Here is a 21,715-nt window from a genome sequence, read left to right on the forward strand (position 1 = left end):
AGGCCCTTTGAATAGTTAGGAAGAAACTGTGAATGAACTGTTTTGTGGGGACAAGTCACAAAAGCGATTGTGCTGGTTTTGGCAGTGGGCTGCATGTGCATGATATCTGCTGGAGGGGCAACCCCCCCCCCCGCACCCTATACATAAATTCCTGCAACGAGTCGCATTTGGACCCCGTTCCCAGTAGCAAAAGGGGATTTCGAACGCTGTCTGGGGGATTTCGTCCGCCGCCTGGACCCGAGGCCCCCCAAAGCAGGGTAAGCAGCCTGGCCTACCTTGCAGGAATGTTTTGAATGTGCCAGGAAGGAGGGAGAATCTCCCGGGCCAGGAAAGCAGGGTGCAAATGCGGGAACGGAATAAGACCTGCAAACGGAACCCGGTCCTTCTTTGCAGAGCTTCTTTGCAGGGAAGAAAGGAGCACTCACCGTATTGTTGTGGCAACTGCAGTTTAGGAAAAACAGTCTTTAAGACAAAGGATTTCCCAGGCTGCCTGCCTGCCTCCCCCTTTTCTTCCCACCTCCCTGTTTTCTGTTTAAAGCAGGTGGCCGCCAGGGAACAACTTTGTTTACGGAAGAAAAGAGGGCTTTTTTTTCTTTCTTTCTCGCAGGGGCAAGCTTGTTTTTCTGGGCTGGGGAATAGGCCCTTTCCTGGCAAGGAGCAATTCAAGTCCTTATCTCCTTTTCCTGCTCTGTGAATCACCCGTCGGACAGACAGCGTGCTGCAAATCTTTACCCTGTGCCACCCCAAAGCACCTTTGCCTTGTTTGGTTTCACACCCCCCCCCAAAAAAATACCAAAGTCCCTCTTGCAGGCAGTGCTCGGTTCGGCTCCTTCTCGTAAAAACGTGCTAAGATTGTAGTCCTCATGACTAGCCGATAGGATGCTGCCTTCTCCTAAATCAAACCCAGTTGTCTATCGAGTTCAGAGTTCCCTGCTCTCCAGGGTTTCAGACACTGTGGATTATTATTATTATTATTATTATTATTATTATTATTATTATTATTTATTAATTATTGAGTTTATTTTCTGCCCTATACCCAGAGGATTGAACCTCAAACCTTTGCATGCAAAGCCCAAAATAAGATTCTAGTCCTCAAAGTTTGAGCTGATTCATGCAAGATTCTGCTTTGCACAAGATTTCAGTAGCAGAATCAGCATCCGGGGGAGTTAGGGAAATTCAACAACTGGTCCCATCACCTCCTGGCAAATAGAAGGGGGAGAAATGGAGGCAGTGAGAGATTTTACTTTCTTGGGCTCCATGATCACTGCAGATGGTGACAGCAGTCATGAAATTAAAAGACGCCTGCTTCTTGGGAGGAAAGCAATGACAAACCTAGACAGCATCTTAAAAAGCAGAGACATCACCTTGCCAACAAAGGTCCGTATAGTTAAAGCTCTGGTTTTCCCAGTAGTGATGTATGGAAGTGAGAGCTGGACCATCAAGAAGGCTGATGGCCGAAGAATGGATGCTTTTGAATTCTGGTGCTGGAGGAGACTCTGGAGAGTCCCATGGACTGCAAGAAGATCAAACCTCTCCATTCTGAAGGAAATCAGCCCTGAGTGCTCACTGGAAGGACAGATCCTGAAGCTGAGGCTCCAAGACTTTGGCCACCTCATGAGAAGAGAAGACTCCCTGGAAAAGACCCTGATGTTGGGAAAGATGGAGGGCACAAGGAGAAGGGGGCGACGGAGGATGAGATGGTGGGACAGTGTTCTTCAAGCTACCAGCATGAGTTTGACCACACTGGGGGAGGCAGTGGAAGACAGGAGGGCCTGGCGTGCTCTGGTCCAGGGGTCACAAAGAGGCGGACATGACTAAACGACTCAACAACAACAACAAACAACTTTCTTTGGGCGATATCCACCGTTTCCCCCACCCAAAAAAAGCTGCGCAGCTTTTTGTGTCTGGATTTATCACTTCTTGAAATATGGCACACACACCCCCCCCCCGAGATGAGTTTCCCATCCAATTTGAAACCAGACCGGCCCCTGCTTAGCTTTGCAAATTTGCTAGTGGTTTTACGGCTTGTTGCCACTAGGTTTATTCAGAACTGGTAAGACATTTTAGCTGGAGGTGCTGCCAGTCTGTGCAGACAGTATGGGGCTAGGTAGGCTGTTTTGGTATAAGTTAGGGAGAGAGGTTAAAGCTTAGCAGCTGTAAATAATAGCAATTCGTTCTGAAAATAGGAAAAACGTCAGCCCAGTTTTCCCCAGACTTACGTCCCCCAAGTCGTTCGTTCGAAAAGCAAACTGGAAAACTTTGCAGAAAATCCCTGTTCTTAAAATCACGGATTTCTAAAAATCCAGGTGGGGGAAACGAGGTCACACAAGTTGCAAAACTATTTTTTATTTATATACCTATGCATAGACATATGGGCAAGTATTTAATGGCTGATTCCGTCTGGGTGTGAACGTTCTTTTTTTAAAAAAAGAAAAAAGAAAACAAACCACACAATTGATTTTATTGTGTTGACTTTAAAAAAAACTCCCCCCTTTTTCTCAGCGGCGTTCCCCTTTGAGGTCTTTTGTTTGGTCACCGTGGGGCGACCTTGTTTTCACAGCTGCCAGGAAGTGTTTTGGGGGACGCAGAGTTTTCTTATTTTTAATTGTTTTCAACCCTCCGGCTTATCTGCGCTCTGTTCGTCATCATCTCTTTCCCCCATCCCTCCCATGCCTGGTTTATATTTACAGGCTGAGTCGGCTGAGTGTGAGTTTCTTCATCTTGGGGTTGTGGGTTCGAGTCTTGGGCAGGGCAAAAAATTCCATGCAGGGCAGGGGGTTGGGTTGGATGATCCCCCTTCCAGCCTTACGATTCTGAGGTTGGTTCCATGACTTCGCAAGAGCTTGGTGGGTAGAGAGTGCAACTCTTAATCTGGGGGGTTACGAGTTCGAATTCTGAGTCGGGGAAAAGAATTCCTGCATAGCAGGGGTTCGGCTGGATGACCGCCAGGGGATTTCTCCCAGCTCTACAATTCTGTGGTTGGTTCCATGACTTCGAAAGACCTTGGCGGGTAAAGTGTGCGGCTCTTAATCTTGGGGTTACGGGTTCGAATGCTGTGTCGGAGAAAAGAATTCCTGTATGGCGGGGGATTCGGCTAGATGACCCCCGTGGGTACCTTCTCCTCTCCCCTCCCTGCGGTTCCTCTAAGCTAAAACGCCCTAAGCGATGCAACCGTTTGAGGCAGAGACTGCTAATCTCATGGTTGCAGGTTCGAATCCTGAGTCGGGCAAAAGATTCCTGCATTGCCGGGGACCAGATGTCCCTCATGGTCCCTATGATTATGATTGCGATTATTATAATTATTATTAATAGTTAAATTTGCATACCGCCCTCTCCCTGCAGGTCTAAGGGTGCTCCGCGGGATAAAACCACAATATAGAAACACAAAATGCATAATCGAAAAACCAAAAACCGCCAGTCATTCCTGCCACCAACCCATTTTTAAAAGGCCTCTTCTTCTTGCATTTCCCCTCGAGCTCAACAGCCCCAAACGCCGCAACTGTTTTGAGCCGGGTTGTGGGTTCGAGTCCTGAGTTGGTCAAAATATTCCTGCATGGCAGGGAGTTAGACTAGATGACTCTGGGGTTCCCGTCCCGTTCTGGTACGATCTGCGTCGAATTTTGCCTCCCCCCCTGGCTTTCTCCTCCCTAAAAAGAAAAAGTTTTATTCCCCCAGCCCCCCCAATCTCTAAAATGTGGGTGGGGCAAAGTCGGACAGTGCGGGGTGTAGCCCGGTGGGGGTGGACCCCATTTAAGCTGCCTCACCCCCCGGATCTTAGTTAGCTTTCTCACTCTAAGGAGATCTGGGTTCGAATCTGCTGCCCGGCCACCAACTCACTTGGCAACCTTCCTGCGGTTCCACGCCTGCCTGGTCTGCTTTGCAGGGCTGGTATGCAGGTGCTGTTGTTGTTGTTGAGTCGTTTAGTGGTGTCCGACTCTTCGTGACCCCCTGGACCAGAGCATGCCAGGCACGCCTGTCTTCCACTGCCTCCCGCAGTTTGGTCAAACTCATGCTGGTAGCTTCCAGAACACTGTCCCACCATCTCGTCCTCCATCGTCCCCTTCTCCTTGCGCCCTCCATCTTTCCCAACATCAGGGTCTTTTCCAGGGAGTCTTCTCTTCTCAGGAGGTGGCCAAAGTCTTGGAGCCTCAGCTTCAGGATCTGTCCTTCCAGTGAGCACTCAGGGCTGATTTCCTTCCGAATGGAGAGGTTTGATCTTCTTGCAGTCCATGGGACTCTCAAGAGTCTCCTCCAGCACCAGAATTCAAAAGCATCCATTCTTCGGCCATCAGCCTTCTTTATGGTCCAGCTTTCACTTCCATACATCACTACTGGGAAAACCAGAGCTTTAACTATATGGACCTTTGTCGGCAAGGTGATGTCTCTGCTTTTTAAGATGCTGTCTAGGTTTGCCATTGCTTTTCTCCCAAGAAGCAGGCGTCTGTTAATTTCGTGACTGCTGTCACCATCTGCAGTGATCATGGAGCCCAAGAAAGTAAAATCTCTCACTGCCTCCATTTCTTCCCCTTCTATTTGCCAGGAGGTGATGGGACCAGTGGCCATGATCTTCGTTTTTGATGTTGAGCTTCAGACCATATTTTGCGCTCTCCTCTTTCACCCTCATTAAAAGGTTCTTTAATTCCTGCAGGGAGAGATAACTTATTTTCCACACTATGAGAATGTGATTTATTTATTTTTTAAAAGGCAGTCTTTTGCTGTTTGCACTGTTGGTTCAGAATGGGATTTTGAGCCGTACGTCTAACCGATTGCTGGAACCGAGCCCAAATTACTGCCAGATATCGTCTCCGGCATTTGGCTGAACTTTGCTGTAGGGATTTCAAAGGGAGGAGGCCGGTGTTGTGTTGTGCGGAAAGGGAATCGAGTCGGGGAGGCTAGGTCTACTCTCGAGTAGAACGCAGTTGGCCGCAACCTTATCACAGCTATCCCCATAAATCCGTACCCGGTTGCCCCCTTATCCCATGAAAAACATGCAGAAAATACGCCCTGCTACGAAAGAGCGTAACGGAATACGATTCGAAACAGCGGCACTTAATTGCACATTAATCCAATTAAAACGGTTTCGTTTAATTAATCCAACGGAACTGATGGACTTGATCCAGCGATAGCAAGTTTTGCAGAATCCGGGAGTTAGTCTTTTGCAATTCCAGCCCCCCTCCCAGTTATGCCACTGCCCACACTGGGAGCCACTGGTCTGCGGTTTAGTTTGTGAACGGCTTCTTTCCGGAGATCCGTGATTCGCCCCAGGCGAGCGGCTGCATTAAACCTCTTGCTTGGAGCTCGCTTAGGGCTGCCCGGCCCCATTCTGCACTTTCAGACTCGGAAGCAACACTCTCTCAGAAGGGTCTCTCCCCCAAAAATGTGGTGTTTCTTCCCAGGTTCAGAAGTTATCTCCCCGGCGAGCGGCAAGCCCTTTACTCATGAGTAGGCGCCGTTTCAATGCATGTGGGGCTTTGCTGCTGAGTTAAAGGCCCTGCCAATCCGTCGTGCGGTCTGTGTAGTTTTCCCCTTTTCGTCTTTCCGGCAAAGTGTTGAATGGTGATTCTGTGTGAATCTGTGCTTAATAATAATAATAATAATAATAATAATAATAATAATAATAATAATTTTATTATTTATAGCCCGCTTATCTGCCTGGTGGGATGTGGGTGGCGATGTGGGTTAAACCCCAGAGCCTGGGGCTTGCCGATTGGAAGGTCGGCGGTTCGAATCCCCGCGATGACGGGGTGAGCTCCCGTTGCTCGGTCCCTGCTCCTGCCAACCTAGCAGTTCGAAAGCACGTCAAAGTGCAAGTAGATAAATAGGTACCGCTCCGGCGGGAAGGTAAACGGCGTTTCCGTGCGCTGCAGAAGCGGCTTAGTCCTGCTGGCCACATGACCCGGAAACTATATGCCGGCTCCCTCGGCCAATAAAGCGAGATGAGCGCCGCAACCCCAGAGTCGGCCACCACTGGACCTAATGGTCAGGGGTCCCTTTACCTTTACCCTTATCTGCCTGTGTTCCCCCAGCCATTCTTGCAAGCGCAAATGTGCCTCTCTAAGAGTGTTCGTTATCATCATAATCATCATCACTTTTATACCGTCTTTCTAGCTTACAATACCCAAGGCAGTTTACAAGCGGAAGAAATAAAGAATATACCTTGTAACAATTGGATGCAATGCAAAAACGTGACAATAAAACACAACTTTAAAATAAGCAACTTCCATCAAAAAGTAACATTCGGCAATCATTAGAATAGTACAGGATAACAATATCCGCGTATAAAAATTAAACAGAAATTCAACTCTTGACAATTACAAGAAATAATTTCGGGACTGCAATCCATAAAACTACGGCTACGATGCAAATTGAGAAGCGAAGACTAGAGGATGGGGCAAGGCAGGTGGAGTAAAGCCTTGCCTGATGAAGTAATTATTATTATTATTATTATTAATTAATTAATTAATCACCCACCCTCTGTATTAAGGCTCCGCAGGCGGTTCCCAGCCATTAAAAACCGCAATGTTAAAAACACTTTTATTACGACTTAACGATCGCGGAAATCGGGTTTTTGTCCTCAAAATATTCATCTCAGGTGCCGAAAGCCAGGTACACGGAGACGCGATTGAAATTATTCAACAAACCCCGCGAATCGGGTGAAATTCAGCCGAAAAGGCAACTTATCCTGGCTTCTCCAGTCTGGCTCTCAAGTTGCAGTTTCAGCTTGTTTTCCATGACTCTTGTGAGATTTCGCTCCTTGCAAACAGCTGGAACCCTGCAAATATTGAGAAGAAACCTGATTTCCAATGGGGGTGGAATGATTTCTATTGCAACTGTATATGGGCCTGTCTGTTAAAGGTAAAGGGTAAAGGGACCCCTGACCATTAGGTCCAGTCGTGGCCGACTCTGGGGTTGCGGCGCTCATTTCGCTTTACTGGCCGAGGGAGCCGGCGTACAGCTTCCGGGTCATGTGGCCAGCAGGACTAAGCCGCTTTGGGCAAACCAGAACAGTGCACGGAAACGCCGTTTGCCTTCCCGCTGGAGCGGTACCTATTTATCTACTTGCACTTCGATGTGCTTTCGAACTGCTAGGTTGGCAGGAGCAGGGACCGAGCAACAGGAGCTCACCCCGTCATTGCAGGGATTCGAACCGCCGACCTTCTGATCTGCAAGCCCTGGGCTCTGTGGTTTAACCCACAGCACCACCCGCGTCCCAGTGAGGCCTGTCCGTTGCAACCTGTTTAATTACAATTTGCCGACATTCCGTTTTCCTGTTTACCGTTCGATTCGGATCGATGGTGGAATGTTGCTTTGTTCGCCGTAAGCGGTTTATGTCAAAGTTCTTGCGGCTTTTTACATTGCGTCGTTACTATTCGTGTCCAGTGTTTTATTACGTTTTTATACGTGTTGGTACCTGCCCTGAATTGCTGGGCCAACCCAATAAGATGGACGGGATATAGCAAAAAATATCATTATTGTAACCTGATTGTCCGGGATGAGGGCAGAGGGATGGAGTATAGTGGGAAAACAACTTTGCTGCTCGTGACAAAGGCTAAACCTAATTATCGGCCGGCTTCTTTTATTGATTCCCCCGCCCTTCCCAAATCTCGCTCGGCACCGTCTCCCCCCTCCCCGATTCCAGCTCCGATTAGCCACTTAAAAGCAGCTTAATAGGGAAGTGTTTATCATAGCAGCCGTCTGCTACCTTCGGCTAAATCAAATTATCGTCCCCACCTGCCTTTGGGGTCTCTCCCCCTTTAAGGGGAGAAAAACACCCCAGGAATCTGAGCAAAACTCAGATCGCTCTGCTTGAACATCTGCCGTGCGTCTATTTTAAGTTTCGCGAAAAATCCACGCATCTCCCATGTGCTGTGCGCGATTCTCAGGTGCTTGTGGCCCCGAAGGACATCCTCAAGAGCTTGGCCAGCCGCGGAAAATGCAGTGTTTTGTGTGTGTTTTAAATTGTGCATGGCTGGGTGGATCTGCACTTCCGCCTTCTGGCCAACTTCCTTGGAGGGGGCGCTCAAGAGCAACCAGCAGTGGAATCGTAGAGTTGGGACCCAGAGGGTCATCCAGCCCAACCCATGGTAATGCAGGGATCTCAGTACCCAATACCCAGCTCTACTGCTCTTTTAAATCAGAACCAGCAAAGGCAGTGAAGGTCCTGTGTGAGTGTCTGGAGGCGGTTGGAGGATGAATGGTGGCTAACAGATCGAGGTTGAATCCTGACAAGACATAAGGACTGTTTTTGGGGGACAGGAGGCGGGCTGGTGTGGGGGACTCCCTGGACCTGAATGGGGTAACTGTGCCCCCGAAGGACCAGGTGCGCAGCCTGGGAGTCATTCTGGACCTACAGCTGTCCATGGAGGCGCAGGTCAATTCTGTATCCAGGGCAGCTCCCTCTGGTACGCAGGATGAGACCCTACCTGCCCGCGGACTGTCTCTCCAGAGTGGTGCATGCTCTAGTTATCTCCCGCTTGGACTACTGCAATGCGCTCTCCGTGGGGCTACCTTGGAAGGTGACCCGGAAACCACAACTAATCCAGAATGCGGCAGCCAGACTGGGGACTGGGAGTGGCCGCTGAGACCATATAACACCGGTCCTGAAAGACCTACATTGGCTCCCAGGACGTTTTTGAGCACAATTCAAAGTGTTGGTGCTGACCTTGAAAGCCCTAAATGGCCCAGTAGACCTGAAGGAGCATCTACACCCCTCTATATTTTTTGGGGGGGGGAGAAATGAATGAATTCCTATGCCCCACAAATATCCCAGAGATGCATTTTAAATCAAAGGACACATTTTACTCATGTAAAAACACGCTGATTCCCGGACCGTCCGCAGGCCGGATTGAGAAGGCGAATGGGCCAGATCCGGCCCCTGGGCCTTAGGTTGCCTACCCCTGGTTTAAGGAGCCTAGGCTATGCATCCGAGTTTCTAACCCTGGTTAGGAGGGCCACTGTCCGAGGTGGGATTTGTGAATGTAAGAATGCAATTCGGGTAAGCAATGCGGAGGCAGAGGAAAGCCATCATGGCTAGTGGAAAAGTTGGAGGGGATGGAATAGGACGTCCCTATTTTCAGGGGAGAAACGTTGGAGGGGATGGAATAGGACGTCCCTATTTTCAGGGGAGAAATGTTGGAGGGGATGGAATAGGACGTCCCTATTTTCAGGGGAGAAATGTTGGAGGGGATGGAATAGGACGTCCCTCTTTTCAGGGGAGAAACGTTGGAGGGGATGGAATAGGACGTCCCTATTTTCAGGGGAGAAACGTTGGAGGGGATGGAATAGGACGTCCCTATTTTCAGGGGAGAAACGTTGGCGGGGATGGAAGAGGACGTCCCTATTTTCAGGGGAGAAACGTTGGAGGCTATATGAATATTGAAATGGAATTTGCACATTATTGATAGTCTTAAGAGTCTCAAGGGACCCAAGTTTTCTCTTGTGGCAGGGAGTTCCATAGTCTAACTCTGCGGAAACAATTCCTCCTTTTGCTTCCTTGGCTGACCCTGAGTTTGAGTCTTACGACAAAGGGAGAAAGATGTCTGTCTGTCTCTCTCTGTCTGTCCACTTTCTCCCAACAGTAGACGGCGGGTTTGCATGCGAGTTTTGCAGCGCCAAAACCCTTAAATGGGGTTGGGGGGAGGGCACACTTTCCCCCCCTGACAAGCTACATTTTATATTATTAGTACGTATTTAATTAGAACACGAACACACGAATGCTTTATGAATATTCATGATCGGGGTTATTAAAATGCATAATTAATCTGTGGGGTCTCTCTCTCTTTCTCTCTTTTCCCCGTTTTAATAACTCTATTAACGTAGCCATGGTGGGAGGGAGAAAGGGAGCCCTCTGTTATTGTCCCTTCCTGCCGACCGGACGGGACGTGGTGCGTTTAAAAGTTCCTGGCGAGCTGGAAGCCATCGTATTTTTTTAATTTCACTGGTCTCTGCTTAAAGAAAAATACTGATTTTTATCAACAGTGGACCATATAGCTAGTTATGGGACACGGGTGGCGCTGTGGGTTAAACCACAGAGCCTAGGACTTGCCGATCAGAAGGTCGGCGGTTCGAATCCCCGTAACAGGGTGAGCTCCCGTTGCTCAGTCCCTGCTCCTGCCAACCTAGCAGTTCGAAAGTACGTCAAAGTGTAAGTAGATAAATAGGTACCGCTCCAGTGGGAAGGTAAACGGCGTTTCCGTGCGCTGCTCTGGTTCGCCAGAAGCGGCTTAGTCCTGCTGGCCATATGACCCGGAAGCTATACGCCGGCTCCCTCAGCCAGTAAAGCGAGATGAGCGCCGCAACCCCAGAGTCGGCCACGACTGGACCTAATGGTCAGGGGTCCCTTTACTTTTACCTTTAATCATAATTGAGGAGCAGGCTTTCGTGCCATCAGATATTGTTGGGTTGCAGACGGACATTTTCAAAACTGGTTTGGGGGTTTATTTGAATATCAGAGCAGCCTTGAATGCGAGGCTTCTAGTTCATTATAAAGGGACTGGCAGTGGCTTCTGCGCTTTATTTCCCACAACGCCCTCCCTGTAAGGTTGGCCGGCGTGTGTTGTGCCCAGTTCCTTTTCAAGCCGCCTCCATTTAATGTGTGAGCGTCTGCATGGAGAATATTCTGTTTTTGATGTTCCTCAAATTCGCACGTGACACCAAACTGGAAGGGGGCGCAAAAACGCTGAACTGGCATTCGAGGTGACCTTAACAGATAGGAGAACTGGGCCGAAGCTAAAAATGTGCATTTCAGTAGGGATAAATGTCAGGTTTTACACCAAGGCAGGAAGAACCAGATGCACAAATATAGGATAGGGGGAACCGGGAACTGGATCTGGGGGTCTTGGTGGACCACAAGCCAAACATGAATCAGTGTGATGCAGCAGAAAAAAATAAATAAAAACTAAGTTCTAGGCTGCATCCACAGAAGTCTAGTGTCCAGATCATAGGAATTAATTTTTGTTGTTGTTTAGTCGTTTAGTGGTGTCCGACTCTTCATGACCCCCTGGACCAGAGCACGCCAGGCCCTCCTGTCTTCCACTGCCTCCCGCAGTTTGGTCAAACTCATGCTGGTAGCTTCCAGAACGCTGTCCCACCATCTCGTCCTCTGTCGTCCCCTTCTCCTTGTGCCCTCCATCTTTCCCAACATCAGGGTCTTTTCCAGGGAGTCTTCTCTTCTCCTGAGGTGGCCAAAGTCTTGGAGCCTCAGCTTCAGGATCTGTCCTTCCAGTGAGCACTCAGGGCTGATTTCCTTAAGAATGGATAGGTTTGATTTTCTTGCAGTCCATGGGACTCTCCAGAGTCTCCTCCAGCACCAGAATTCAAAAGCATCCATTCTTCGGTGATCAGCCTTCTTGATGGTCCAGCTCTCCCTTCCATACATCACTACTGGGAAAACCAGAGCTTGAACTATATAGACCTTTGTTGGCAAGGTGATGTCTCTGCTTTTTAAGCAGAATTACTAGTCCTGCTCTATTCTGCCTTGGTCAGACCACACCTGGAATCCTGTGTCCAGTTCTGGGCAGCACAATTTAAGATGGATGTGGACAAGCTGGAAGGTGGACAGAGGAGGGAGACTGAGATGATCAAAGGTCTGGAAACCGAGCCTGATGAGGAACGGTCGAAGGAGCTGGGGATGTTTAGCCTGGAAAAGAGGAGACAGCAGAGCCATCTTCCAAGATGGGCTGTCACGTGGGAGAGGGAGCAAGCTTGTTCCTCCGGCTCCTGAGGGTAGGATTCGAACTCGCGGCTTCGAGCGACGAGAAGGGAGATTCCGACTCAACATCTGGGAAAGCTTTCTGGGCAGTCAGAGCTGTTCTAACACCCCAGAAGGTAGCAGACTCTCCTTCATTGAAGGATTTTAAGCAGATGCTTTAGCTGAGATTCCTGCATTGTAGGGGGTTGGAATAGATGACCGCTGGGGTTCCCTTTCACAGTTCCATGATTCTATCATTTGACCTGCTCCTTTAACCGGTCCTCTGTGTCGGAATGTAGGATCTGTAAGCTCCTTGCGGGCAGAGACCCATGTCCATTGACCCGGCTGTATAGTGATTTACAGAAGCTCTCAAATCCTGCTTTTTATTAGTGGATTTTGTAAATTTCACGTTTTCGGCCGACGCAGATTAAACTCTTCTAGAACGGAGCGTCAAAAAAGGGGGGGGTCACCAGGGGGTGGGAGGGAGTAAATGGCGCATTTTTCAGAGCAAAAGTTATTGTCGGAGGCGACAGGAATGCACAGCTCGCCCCTCCGAAAAAAAATACTATCCCAAGTCGCATTAACATCTTTTTTTCCGCCACCGCGATTCCGCAAAGTAATCACATTGGAGAGAGCAGGGATTGGGGGAAAAAGGAGGAGCGGGGTATTTTTATTTTTTATTTTTTGATTAGGAAACAAAATCTAAATGAGGGTTATGAATATTCATTAGGTGTGGAGATTAATATGCATAATTATGCAAATTAGACAGCAATTAAACACCGATTCTCCAGGGAAATGATTAACACAAAAGGCTGCGGAATGGAAGCCTTGCAATTTTGAAAGAAGTTTCTGGTTAAATGAACAGTGAGGGGAGATGGGGAAGGCTGCGATTCACATAATAATAAGATGGAAAGGGGGGGTGCGGGAAACGATTCACACAATGGGGTGTTTTTGTGTGTGCGCGCGGCGTTGCACTTTTGCACACCCAGCCTTGCACACTCGCATCGGGGCGTGCATTTCGGACCGAGGTTCCTTGGTTCTCAGACTTAATCCGTTCCGGAAATCCCGTTCCAAAACCAAAGCGTTCCAAAACCAAGGCAGCGCTTTCCCATAGAAAGTCATGCAAAATGGATCAGTTTTTTAAAACAAGCCCTAAAACAGCAATTGAACATGAAATTTACTATCCAACGACACCATTGATCCATAAAATGAAAGCAAAAATCAATGCGCTGTACTATATAATAAGGCAATATTGGAGATGATAAAAATTAAAATCGCTTTTTTTTCTTCACCTGCACTGATGACGGTCATTGCTTGGTTGGGTTTTTTTAATCCGAAATGGATAACATAATCAATCAATCAATCAATCGGTAGCTGAACTGGGTTCCGCACAGTCACAAAAACAAACGAACCGAAAAAGCCTCAAAAATAAAACCACAAAATAAATAGCAATAACAAAAGCGCCAAATTTAATCCATTCCAGAAGTCCGTTTGACTTCCGAAATGTTCGGAAACCGAGGCGCGGCTTCTGATTGGTGCAGGCGCCCCGGAAACAATAGCTGACAGCCGCATCGGACATCCAGCTTCCGAAAAACGTTCGAAAACCAAAGCAATTATTACTGGGTTTTCAGCATTTGAGAACCAAGGCGTTTGAGAACCAAGATACCACTGTAACACCATAAAACGGGCCCATTTGTAGGAAACTGCCCTGTTAGACCCTTGTGTCCCTCCAGGGCAGTGTTGCCTACACAGGCTGGCAGCATCTCTCCCGCCTTTCAGGCCGCGGACATTCTCCCCCCGATCTGGATGCGCCGGGATTCGAACCCGGCGCACGTGCTCTGCCCATTCAGCCCCCTCGCCTCTGCCCGTTGGGTTGCGCTCCCCAGCTGGGCAAGTTGAGGAGGGCTGTTGCTTTGACTCCCTGCAAGCAGAAAGCTAGCAGCCCAGGGCGTGGGCCAATAGGGTCTGTTTCTGGGGGAATACGAAACCACTGGAACCATAACAATTTGGGGAAAATAATTCAGTTTAACCAAATTAAGTGTGGGGCAACTCCGCCCCCCTCCAATATTTAGTTTCGGGTGTTGTTTTTTCAGAAGGCTACTGAAAATAATATGGATTTAACTAAAGTTGGGAAGTTCGCCGTTCTCCCCACCCCGCCTCTCCCCTCTTTTCTGTCCTTTGAACGCAAAATAGAACCTTTTCCCCATCCTGACACCCTAACTTTCTGCATGCAATTCCATCCCATGATGGAATTTAAAAATCTATCATCCAGTTCTGCTCTGAAGCTGAGTATCCCTGCATGGGAGCTTTGCAAAACAGGAAAAAGTCTCTTTATTCTCTCTTAAACATCCAAATATTGCTCTGTTTGTGGAAGGAAAGCGGTTTTAGCTTCAGGAGAACACTGTCTTTGTACGATGGGACTGCTTATCAAAGCTGATTCCTTTAAATAATAATAATAATAATTTCCTGGGCTGGTTTAATTTTTATTTCCCCCCCTTCTCCATCAGGTTTGGACGAGCGGCCGGCCTCTGGGTCCTGGACAGCAGGAGATCAGAATAACTCCACATTTGACCAAGTCAGGGTAAGCATAATTAGAAAAAACACTTTGAAATAGAGCAAAAAAATTATAATCTCTTGCCTTTTGAGAATCATTTTTTGGGGGGTTGCAAATAGGGGTGCATGCAATTGAATGAATGAATCTTTATTTGCGTCAGCCATAGTAGTAAAACAACAATACAATATAAGAAGAATAGAAAGAACAGGTCAAATCACTAGTCAGTAACACTTGATATAAATCAATTTTTTTTTACAGAAAGACTCAGCCTTGCTGGTCTACTCTTAATACTGACAACCGGATGAAGGTTTCATTTTTGGAATAATAAATTTCCAGAGTAGTCTTTACAGTTATATCAAAAATTTACTGATTTGGTGATACGATTAGCAATACAGAAAGCGGATAATTATGAAATTATGGCGAGGTTTAATGAGTTAACTGTGTGTATTCAGACGACTTTTTCTGCTGTACTTTATTGGAAGGAGAAAAATCATCGTTTCGTGAATAACAATTTGGACAATTTATTTAACTAAAATGATAACTTTGTAGCATATGTTTGTTAACTGATGTGGTTAAACGATTATACCTTAGAATGAAAACAACAACAACAATAATAATAAACTTAGAGTTTTAGCACGCATGAAAAGCTTAAAACAAACCCTTATTTCCTGGTGGACTATAATGCAACTTAAATAGAAAATCTTTCGAAAAATCCCCCCCCCCAAAAAAAAGCATTTTATTTTAAAAATCTTATTTAAAATTTTAAAAAATCTGATTTATTTATTTTTTCATCATTGATTTTTATCCACCCTGTTACATTTGTTTTTTAAGGACCGGCTCCTACAATATTTTCTTTCTCCTTTTCTTCCAGCAGGGCTACGGCGAGGGCTCCCACTACGGCGAGCACAGAGAACTCCCATCCCATAATAGCCTATCTTCGTCATCATTCCTGGGGTCTGGGATCGTAGGTGAGAGCCGCTGCGTTGGCGGAGAAAACCTTCCTGTTCCAAAATTTCTCGCTGGAGGTGCATCGCGATGCGGGGTGGGCTAGATGTCCGCTGGGGTGTCCCAAACTTTATTTTTCGCAGCAGTAGCTGCTGCCAGCCTGTGCGGACACCACTAAAGTCAATGGGGCATTTGGTACAGCGAACATCACAGGCCAGAGCTAGCTTTCTGTGTTCTAGGTTGCAGAGGGCGGTCGCTTCAGACGTGCTGGGTCGGCTCTGCGTTTTGCTTTGTGTACAGGACGGAAGAACAAGGCCGCCTCTGAGCATGCGCTGAGTGCCAGAACGAGCTTTTTCGGTACCGGGGCGGCTGCTTTCGCACACAGAGCCGGGAGGGATGTGGCCGGACGGCTTGACTTTTGGGATTCGAACCTGCGCCGTAGTCTGCCGCCCTAACCTCTCAACCACATGCGTGGGGTCCACAAAGATAGGGAATAAAATAATAATAATAATAATAATAATAATAATAATAATAATAATATTTTATTCATATCATGCCCTCCCGAGCCGAAGCCAGGCTCAGAGCGGCTAAGAACGAAATACATTCTAAAATCAATTCAATAATAATAAAATTTTATTTTATTTTATTATTTTAATAGGGCAGTTCACAAAAAACTTTATTATTGAAAACACCTGCTCCAAAGGTCTTCTCTTACTACACTAGGGATTATATAGCTATATCTGAAATTTTCATGCATATCAGTTAATATCTTGACCCCCCTCCGCAAAAATAGCTGTTTACTTTGCCGTTTTCCTATGTCGTGAAGGCCAAAATTTCAGTTCAGTGGGGGGGGGGTCAAGATATTAACCGATATCCATGGAATTTCAGATATAGCTATATAATCCCTAGTGCAGTAAAATAAGACCTTTGGAGCAGGCGTTTAATATAAAAAAACCCCACAATTTTTTATGAACCGCCCTAATGGGGAACCCCAAAGTGAATTTTTTGGGGGAGTCACCTTTGCCCATGTCTGACCGGCAGCAGCAGTTTGCATCCTGCCCTTCCCCTCTTCCGAAACGCCCCCCTTGAGTCTGAGACTCTGCTAATCCCCGCAAATCCGGGTGTTTTTTGGGGGGGGAGAGAAAGAGGGAAGGCCGAGGGGGGGTGTCTGTTAATTCACCCGTGCCGATAAATAAATAGATGCCAATCAAATCTCCATTCATCCCTTTTGCAAAATTGCATACCTGCAAACGAATCGGTGGGTTTGGGGTTTTATTTTATTGGGGGGGGGGGGTTGCGAATAGCGGTTAACTAGTCTGGGAGCCGATAAGCCCTGGGCGGATCGTTATTTCTAGCAATTAACTCCTTTTCCGAAAAGACCCGGCCTGCTAATCTATTTGGCGTTGTGAGCCGCTACCGTATTGGACACTGTTTTTTAATCGGTTCAGGCTGACCAAGACACACACACACACACACACCCGGCCTCCCCCCACCACGCCAATCGCTGCCTTTAATCTCTTCTACCTTATCTCGCCTCCTTCCTCTCTTGCCACTTCCCCCCCCCCCCAAAAAAATTGCATTTTTAATACAATTATTTCAGGGGTGGCCAATACCCAAGAGACCGCGATCTACTCACAGAGTTCAAAACTGGCAGTGATCTAACCCCTTTTGGGGGGGGGGTCGGGGGTCACAGTTGCTGAGCTTTTTTTAGCAAGGAGATCCCTGTTTTTAGAGGTTAAAGTTGTTGCACTTGAGGAGCCAGTGATCTGCCACAGACGTCCCGTGATCTACCAGTAGATCAAGGTCTATCTGTTGGACGCGCCGGAATTATTGGATCCAGACATTTTCCGTTCTGGTTCTTGGAACCTCGGGCAAACGTGTCGGCTGTGGGTTTTGCGCCTACTTTTCTTAACCGCGGTTTAGCGTTAACCCTGGTTTGGTTTGGTTTTAAAAAAATAGATATTCAGGTGATCCGGACATTTTTCGTTCTGGTCCCTGGGACTCTGAGCAAATGCGTCAGCTCTGGGTTTTGCCCCTGGTTTTCTTAACCACAGTTTGGATTTGGATTTTTGCGCCTGCTTTTCTTAACCATGGTTTAGCTGGGGGAGAGAGAGAGAGAAAGAAAGAGAGAGAGAGAGAGAGAGAGAGAGAGAGAGAGAGAGAGAGAGAGAGATGTCCAGACATTTTTCATTCTGGTCCCTGGGACCCTGAGCAAATGCATCAGCTCTGGGTTTTGCGCCTGCTTTTCTGAACCGCGGTTTAGCTTTGGATTTTTGCGCCTGCTTTTTTTAACCATGGTTTAGCTTAGAGAAAGAGAGAGAGAGACGTTCAGACATTTTTCATTCTGGTCCCTGGGACCCTGAGAAAATGCATCAGCGCATTTCTGAACCGCGGTTTAGGTTTGGATTTTTGTGCCACTTTTCTTAACCATGGTTTAGCTGGTAGGTAGAGAGAGAGAGAGAGATGTCCAGACATTTTTCATTCTGGTCCCTGGGACCCTGAGAAAATGCGTCAGCCCTGGGCTTTCCACCTCCTTTTCTTCACCACGGTTTAGCGTTAACCCTGGTTGTTGTTGTAATGTAATAGATGTTCAGACACTTTTCATTCTGGTCCCTGGGACCCTGGGCAAATGCGCCAGCTCTGAGTTTTGCACCTGCTTTTCTTAACCATGGTTTAGCCTTAACCCTGGTGTATGTGTATGTGTGTGAGAAAATAAATAAGGGAAAAACTCACGGCTCTCTCACCAGGCAGAGGCGATTTAGGCCCAAGATCTGGCGACGAAACCGGCGGCATTCATTTTTTTTTGCACGGAGTGGAGGGAGAAATAAGGGGGGGCCCTGCGAGAGGCCGTCCTCCGCGTGGCAAATTTAGCTCCTAAACCGCTTTGACAGAGGCAGGGGGGAATTAGGTCAGTTAAAAGATTTTGCCCTGCAACCCCGCGACCTCTTGCTGACTTAACGCTAAGCTTCTCCAGAGAGTCGGGGAATGTGGGCGTCGGGGAAAAGCATAGGGTGGCCGTATTTCGACATTTGTTTGTGTGGGGTTTTTTTGCAAAATCTCCAAAAGAAAAATGGAAGTTTTTTACATACACACACACCTTTTTTTAAGGGACATTGCCAAAAAATAAAAGTCAGTGATTCCGATAAGGGAATGCCCTATTACCGGGTTTCCCCCCGGGACATTTTAGCCGCTTTTTGGAAGAATTCCGCCCGGACGCCGTTTTCAGCGGACGGATCCTGGCTACGTCTGGGGAATTACAGCCGTACGGCAGCCCTAAGCAATATTACATTTTTGCCCGTTTACTTGTTTGTTAGCCACCAGGATAATTCCCAGCTCTGTCTCTCCTTCAAATTGGAACGAGGGAAGGCAGTTTGAGGGCACATGGCAGCGAATCTTGCAATGCGCTTTCCTTAGAAGGTGACCCGGAAACTGCAACTAATCCAGAATGTGGCAGCCAAACTGGGGACTGGGAATGGAGACCACGTAACACCAGTCCTGAAAGACCTGCATTGGCTCCCAGTACGTTTCCAGGCACAATTCAAAGTGTTGGTGCTGACCTTGAAAGCCCTAAATGGCCCAGTAGACCTGAAGGAGAGTCTCCACCTCCATCGTCCAGCCGGACACCTGGGTCCCTCTCCCGAGGGCCTTCTGGCGGTTCCCTCCCTGTGAGAAGTGAGGTTACAGGGAACCAGGCAGAGGGCCTTCTCGGTGGTGGCACCCTCCCTTCAGACAGGAATGATTTTGATGCACAACTCTCTCTATCCTATATTATTATCATTGTGGTTATCTCCCGCTTGGACTACTGCTAAGTGAGGCTACCTTTGAAGGTGACCCGGAAACTACAATTAATCCAGAATGCGGCAGCTAGACTGGTGACTGGAAGCGGCCACCAAGACCACATAACACCAGTCTTGAAAGACCTACATTGGCTCCCAGGACATTTCCAAGCACAATTCAAAGTGTTGGTGCTGACCTTGAAAGCCGTAAACAACGTCATCCCTTCATCTCCATCCCGGACACCGGGGTCCCTCTCCCCAGGGTCTCCCCTCCCTGCGAGAAGCGAGGTTGCAGGGAACCAGGCAGAGGGCCTTCTCGGTGGTGGCGCCCGCCCTGTGGAACGCCCTCCCACCAGATGCCAAGAACCATGCAACTTTTAGGAGACGCCTGAAGGCATTTTTGGAAGGGGGAAAAATAACACCCTTCTTGCCATACGTTTGGACAAAAGGCAGTCCTGTTTCGTAAGGCTGTCCTCTTCGTCTGACATAGCTCAAGAAATAAAGGCCTGGGGTGTACCGGGAGGGGGAAATGGTGCGGTTGTCCCCCCAATTTTCCCGTTTCCTCCAGTTTGTCAAAAACAAATAACGGGGGGGGGGGGGGGAGAGAGACAAGAAAAAATAGACGGGGACATAGAGGGCCTTCTCGGTAGTGGCGCCCGCCCTGTGGAACTTCCTCCCACCAGATGTCAAGAACTATGCAACTTTTAAGAGACATCTGAAGGTAGCCTTGTATAGGGAAGGGTTTTTTTGTGTTTTTTGAAGATTTAATGTTTTATTATGTTTTTATATTTCTTATTATCATTATCAACTACATCCTGTCCTATTTCCACATTAATCTGTGTTTCCTTTTTTCCTTTCCGAAAACCCATACGGAAATGTGTATTTTTAAGTCCCAATTTCATCGCAAAATGTGTTTTTCAACACCTCCTTTTGTCTCGCCCGGACGCCTCTCCAAAAATTCGGCAGAATGCATTTCTCAAAATGCAGAGGAGTGCGGATTCCGGAAGGGCAAGATTTCGCCCTGATCTGTGCATTCGTTTTGGAGGTTTTAACGTTTTGGGTAAAGGGTGGTATAATAATAATAATAATTATTATTATTATTATTTTAAGCTTTGCTTGAAAACGTGAGCTCAAATGCTCCCAGGCCTGTTCTCCCTCAATTCTTTGCTCTGTCCTCAAAAACAAAAGTTGGAATGGGAACTCCAGAGGTCATGCAATCCAACCCCCCGGTTTTGGGTGCTCACAGACTCTTTTTTTTCTCTTCCCTTTTCTTCTTTTCTCTAGGGAAAGGCACAGAAAGAGGCGCCTACCCATTCGGAAGAGACATGCCAGCTCTGAACCAGGTGAGCAAAATTCCTTAACTTATCCATTATCTCCTTTTGCCATTCGGGGCTTTGCCAGTACGGATCTTGGCAGGCGTTTGGTCTCCCAGAGCCCACCAGCGAATGGCAGAAAGGCTCGGATATTTGCGGGTATTTGCAGGTAGACTGCTGCAGAATGTGGAGATTTCGTTCGGCTACGAGACCCCAGCGGTTTGCGGAGAAAACTCCCAACTCCGAGAGGCCTTTGCACCTTCATTTTTTGCACCCGAGAAATCAGATTTCCTTGCTCCTTTTTAGATGCTTTCGTCGAGAAAGCAGCGGGTTGGGCTGGATGACCTCTTGAGGGCCCTTCCCCGACTCTGCAATCCTGTACTCCCTCTCCCTCCAACCAAGACGCTGTTTTAAAACCCACACTGGTTTTCCCCAACGCTGCGTTTCTGAAACAGCTGCGTGGGGACTGGCTCCTCGGTGCAATTTAATTTTTTAAAGCAGAGGAGCATAAATGCTAGCCGACGATGGGTTTTAATGTTCTGCGTTTCTATGTGGGGTTTGGGGGGGAATTGTTTGCAGGGAGGAAGCGTGGGGGGGGGCAAAGATGGGGGGCAGGATCCAAACGCAGCAGCAGCAAAGCTGCCCCTATAGCTCTGCACTGAGAGCAACTTTCCGCTTCTCCCCAAAGGCGCTAGTCTTCATGGTTTCAGGGGGAAGCTGAAACACGGCTTTCTCTGAAGCCGAGCCGTGGGTCGCACAACGGCATATGCTGCCTGGCTGCTTCTCTCGCACCCACAACCAGGCCACAACTGTGCCCCCGAAGGACCAGGTGCGCAGCCTGCGGGTCATTTTGGACTCACAGCTGTCCATGGAGGCGCAGGTCAGTTCTGTGTCCAGGGCAGCTCCATCTGGTACGCAGGATGAGACCCTCCCTGCCTGCAGACTGTCTCGCCAGAGTGGTGCATGCTCTGGTTATCTCCTGCTTGGACTACTGCCATGCGCTCTACGTGGGGCTGCCTTTGAAGATGACTTGGAAACTGTAATTAATCCAGAATGCGGCAGCCAGACTGGGGACTGGGAGTGGAGACCACATAACACCAGTCTTGAAAGACCTACATTGGTTCCCAGTACGTTTCTGAGCACAATTCAAAGTGTTGGTGTTGACCTTGAAAGCCCTAAATGGCCCAGTATCCCTGAAGGAGCGTCTCCACCCCGGACACCGGGGTCCCTCTCCCGAGGGCCTTCTGGCGGTTCCCTCCCTGCGAGAAGCCAAGTTACAGGGAACCAGGCAGAGGGCCTTCTCGGTGGTGGCACCCGCCCTGTGGAACGCCCTCCCGTCAGATGTCAAGCTTTTAACGTTTAACAGGTTATTGTATTTTAGTGTTTTGTTGGAAGCCGCCCAGAGTGGCTGGGGAAACCCAGCCAGATGGGCGGTGTA

At 48.0% G+C, this 21,715-nt stretch overlaps 1 protein-coding gene across 10 annotated transcripts in view; it reads left to right on the forward strand.

The window, feature by feature from the left end:
- TCF3 (transcription factor 3) overlaps nucleotides 1-21,715 on the forward strand; it is a 90,091-nt gene that overhangs the window by 32,038 nt on the left and 36,338 nt on the right. For 5 of the 10 annotated variants that reach the window (XM_083594541.1, XM_083594545.1, XM_083594549.1 and 2 more), the window contains exons 4-6: nucleotides 14,197-14,270; nucleotides 15,118-15,211; nucleotides 20,249-20,307. In XM_083594541.1, the coding sequence (XP_083450667.1) occupies nucleotides 14,197-14,270; nucleotides 15,118-15,211; nucleotides 20,249-20,307 (227 nt within the window). Of the gene's footprint in view, nucleotides 1-14,196; nucleotides 14,271-15,114; nucleotides 15,212-20,248; nucleotides 20,308-21,715 lie in introns of all 10 variants that reach the window. The other 5 variants (XM_083594548.1, XM_083594543.1, XM_083594547.1 and 2 more) reach the window with 1 other exon arrangement.

The sequence above is a fragment of the Podarcis filfolensis genome, assembly GCF_964270895.1.
Source record: "Podarcis filfolensis genome assembly, chromosome: 18".
In the NCBI taxonomy this organism is placed as follows: domain Eukaryota; kingdom Metazoa; phylum Chordata; class Lepidosauria; order Squamata; family Lacertidae; genus Podarcis; species Podarcis filfolensis.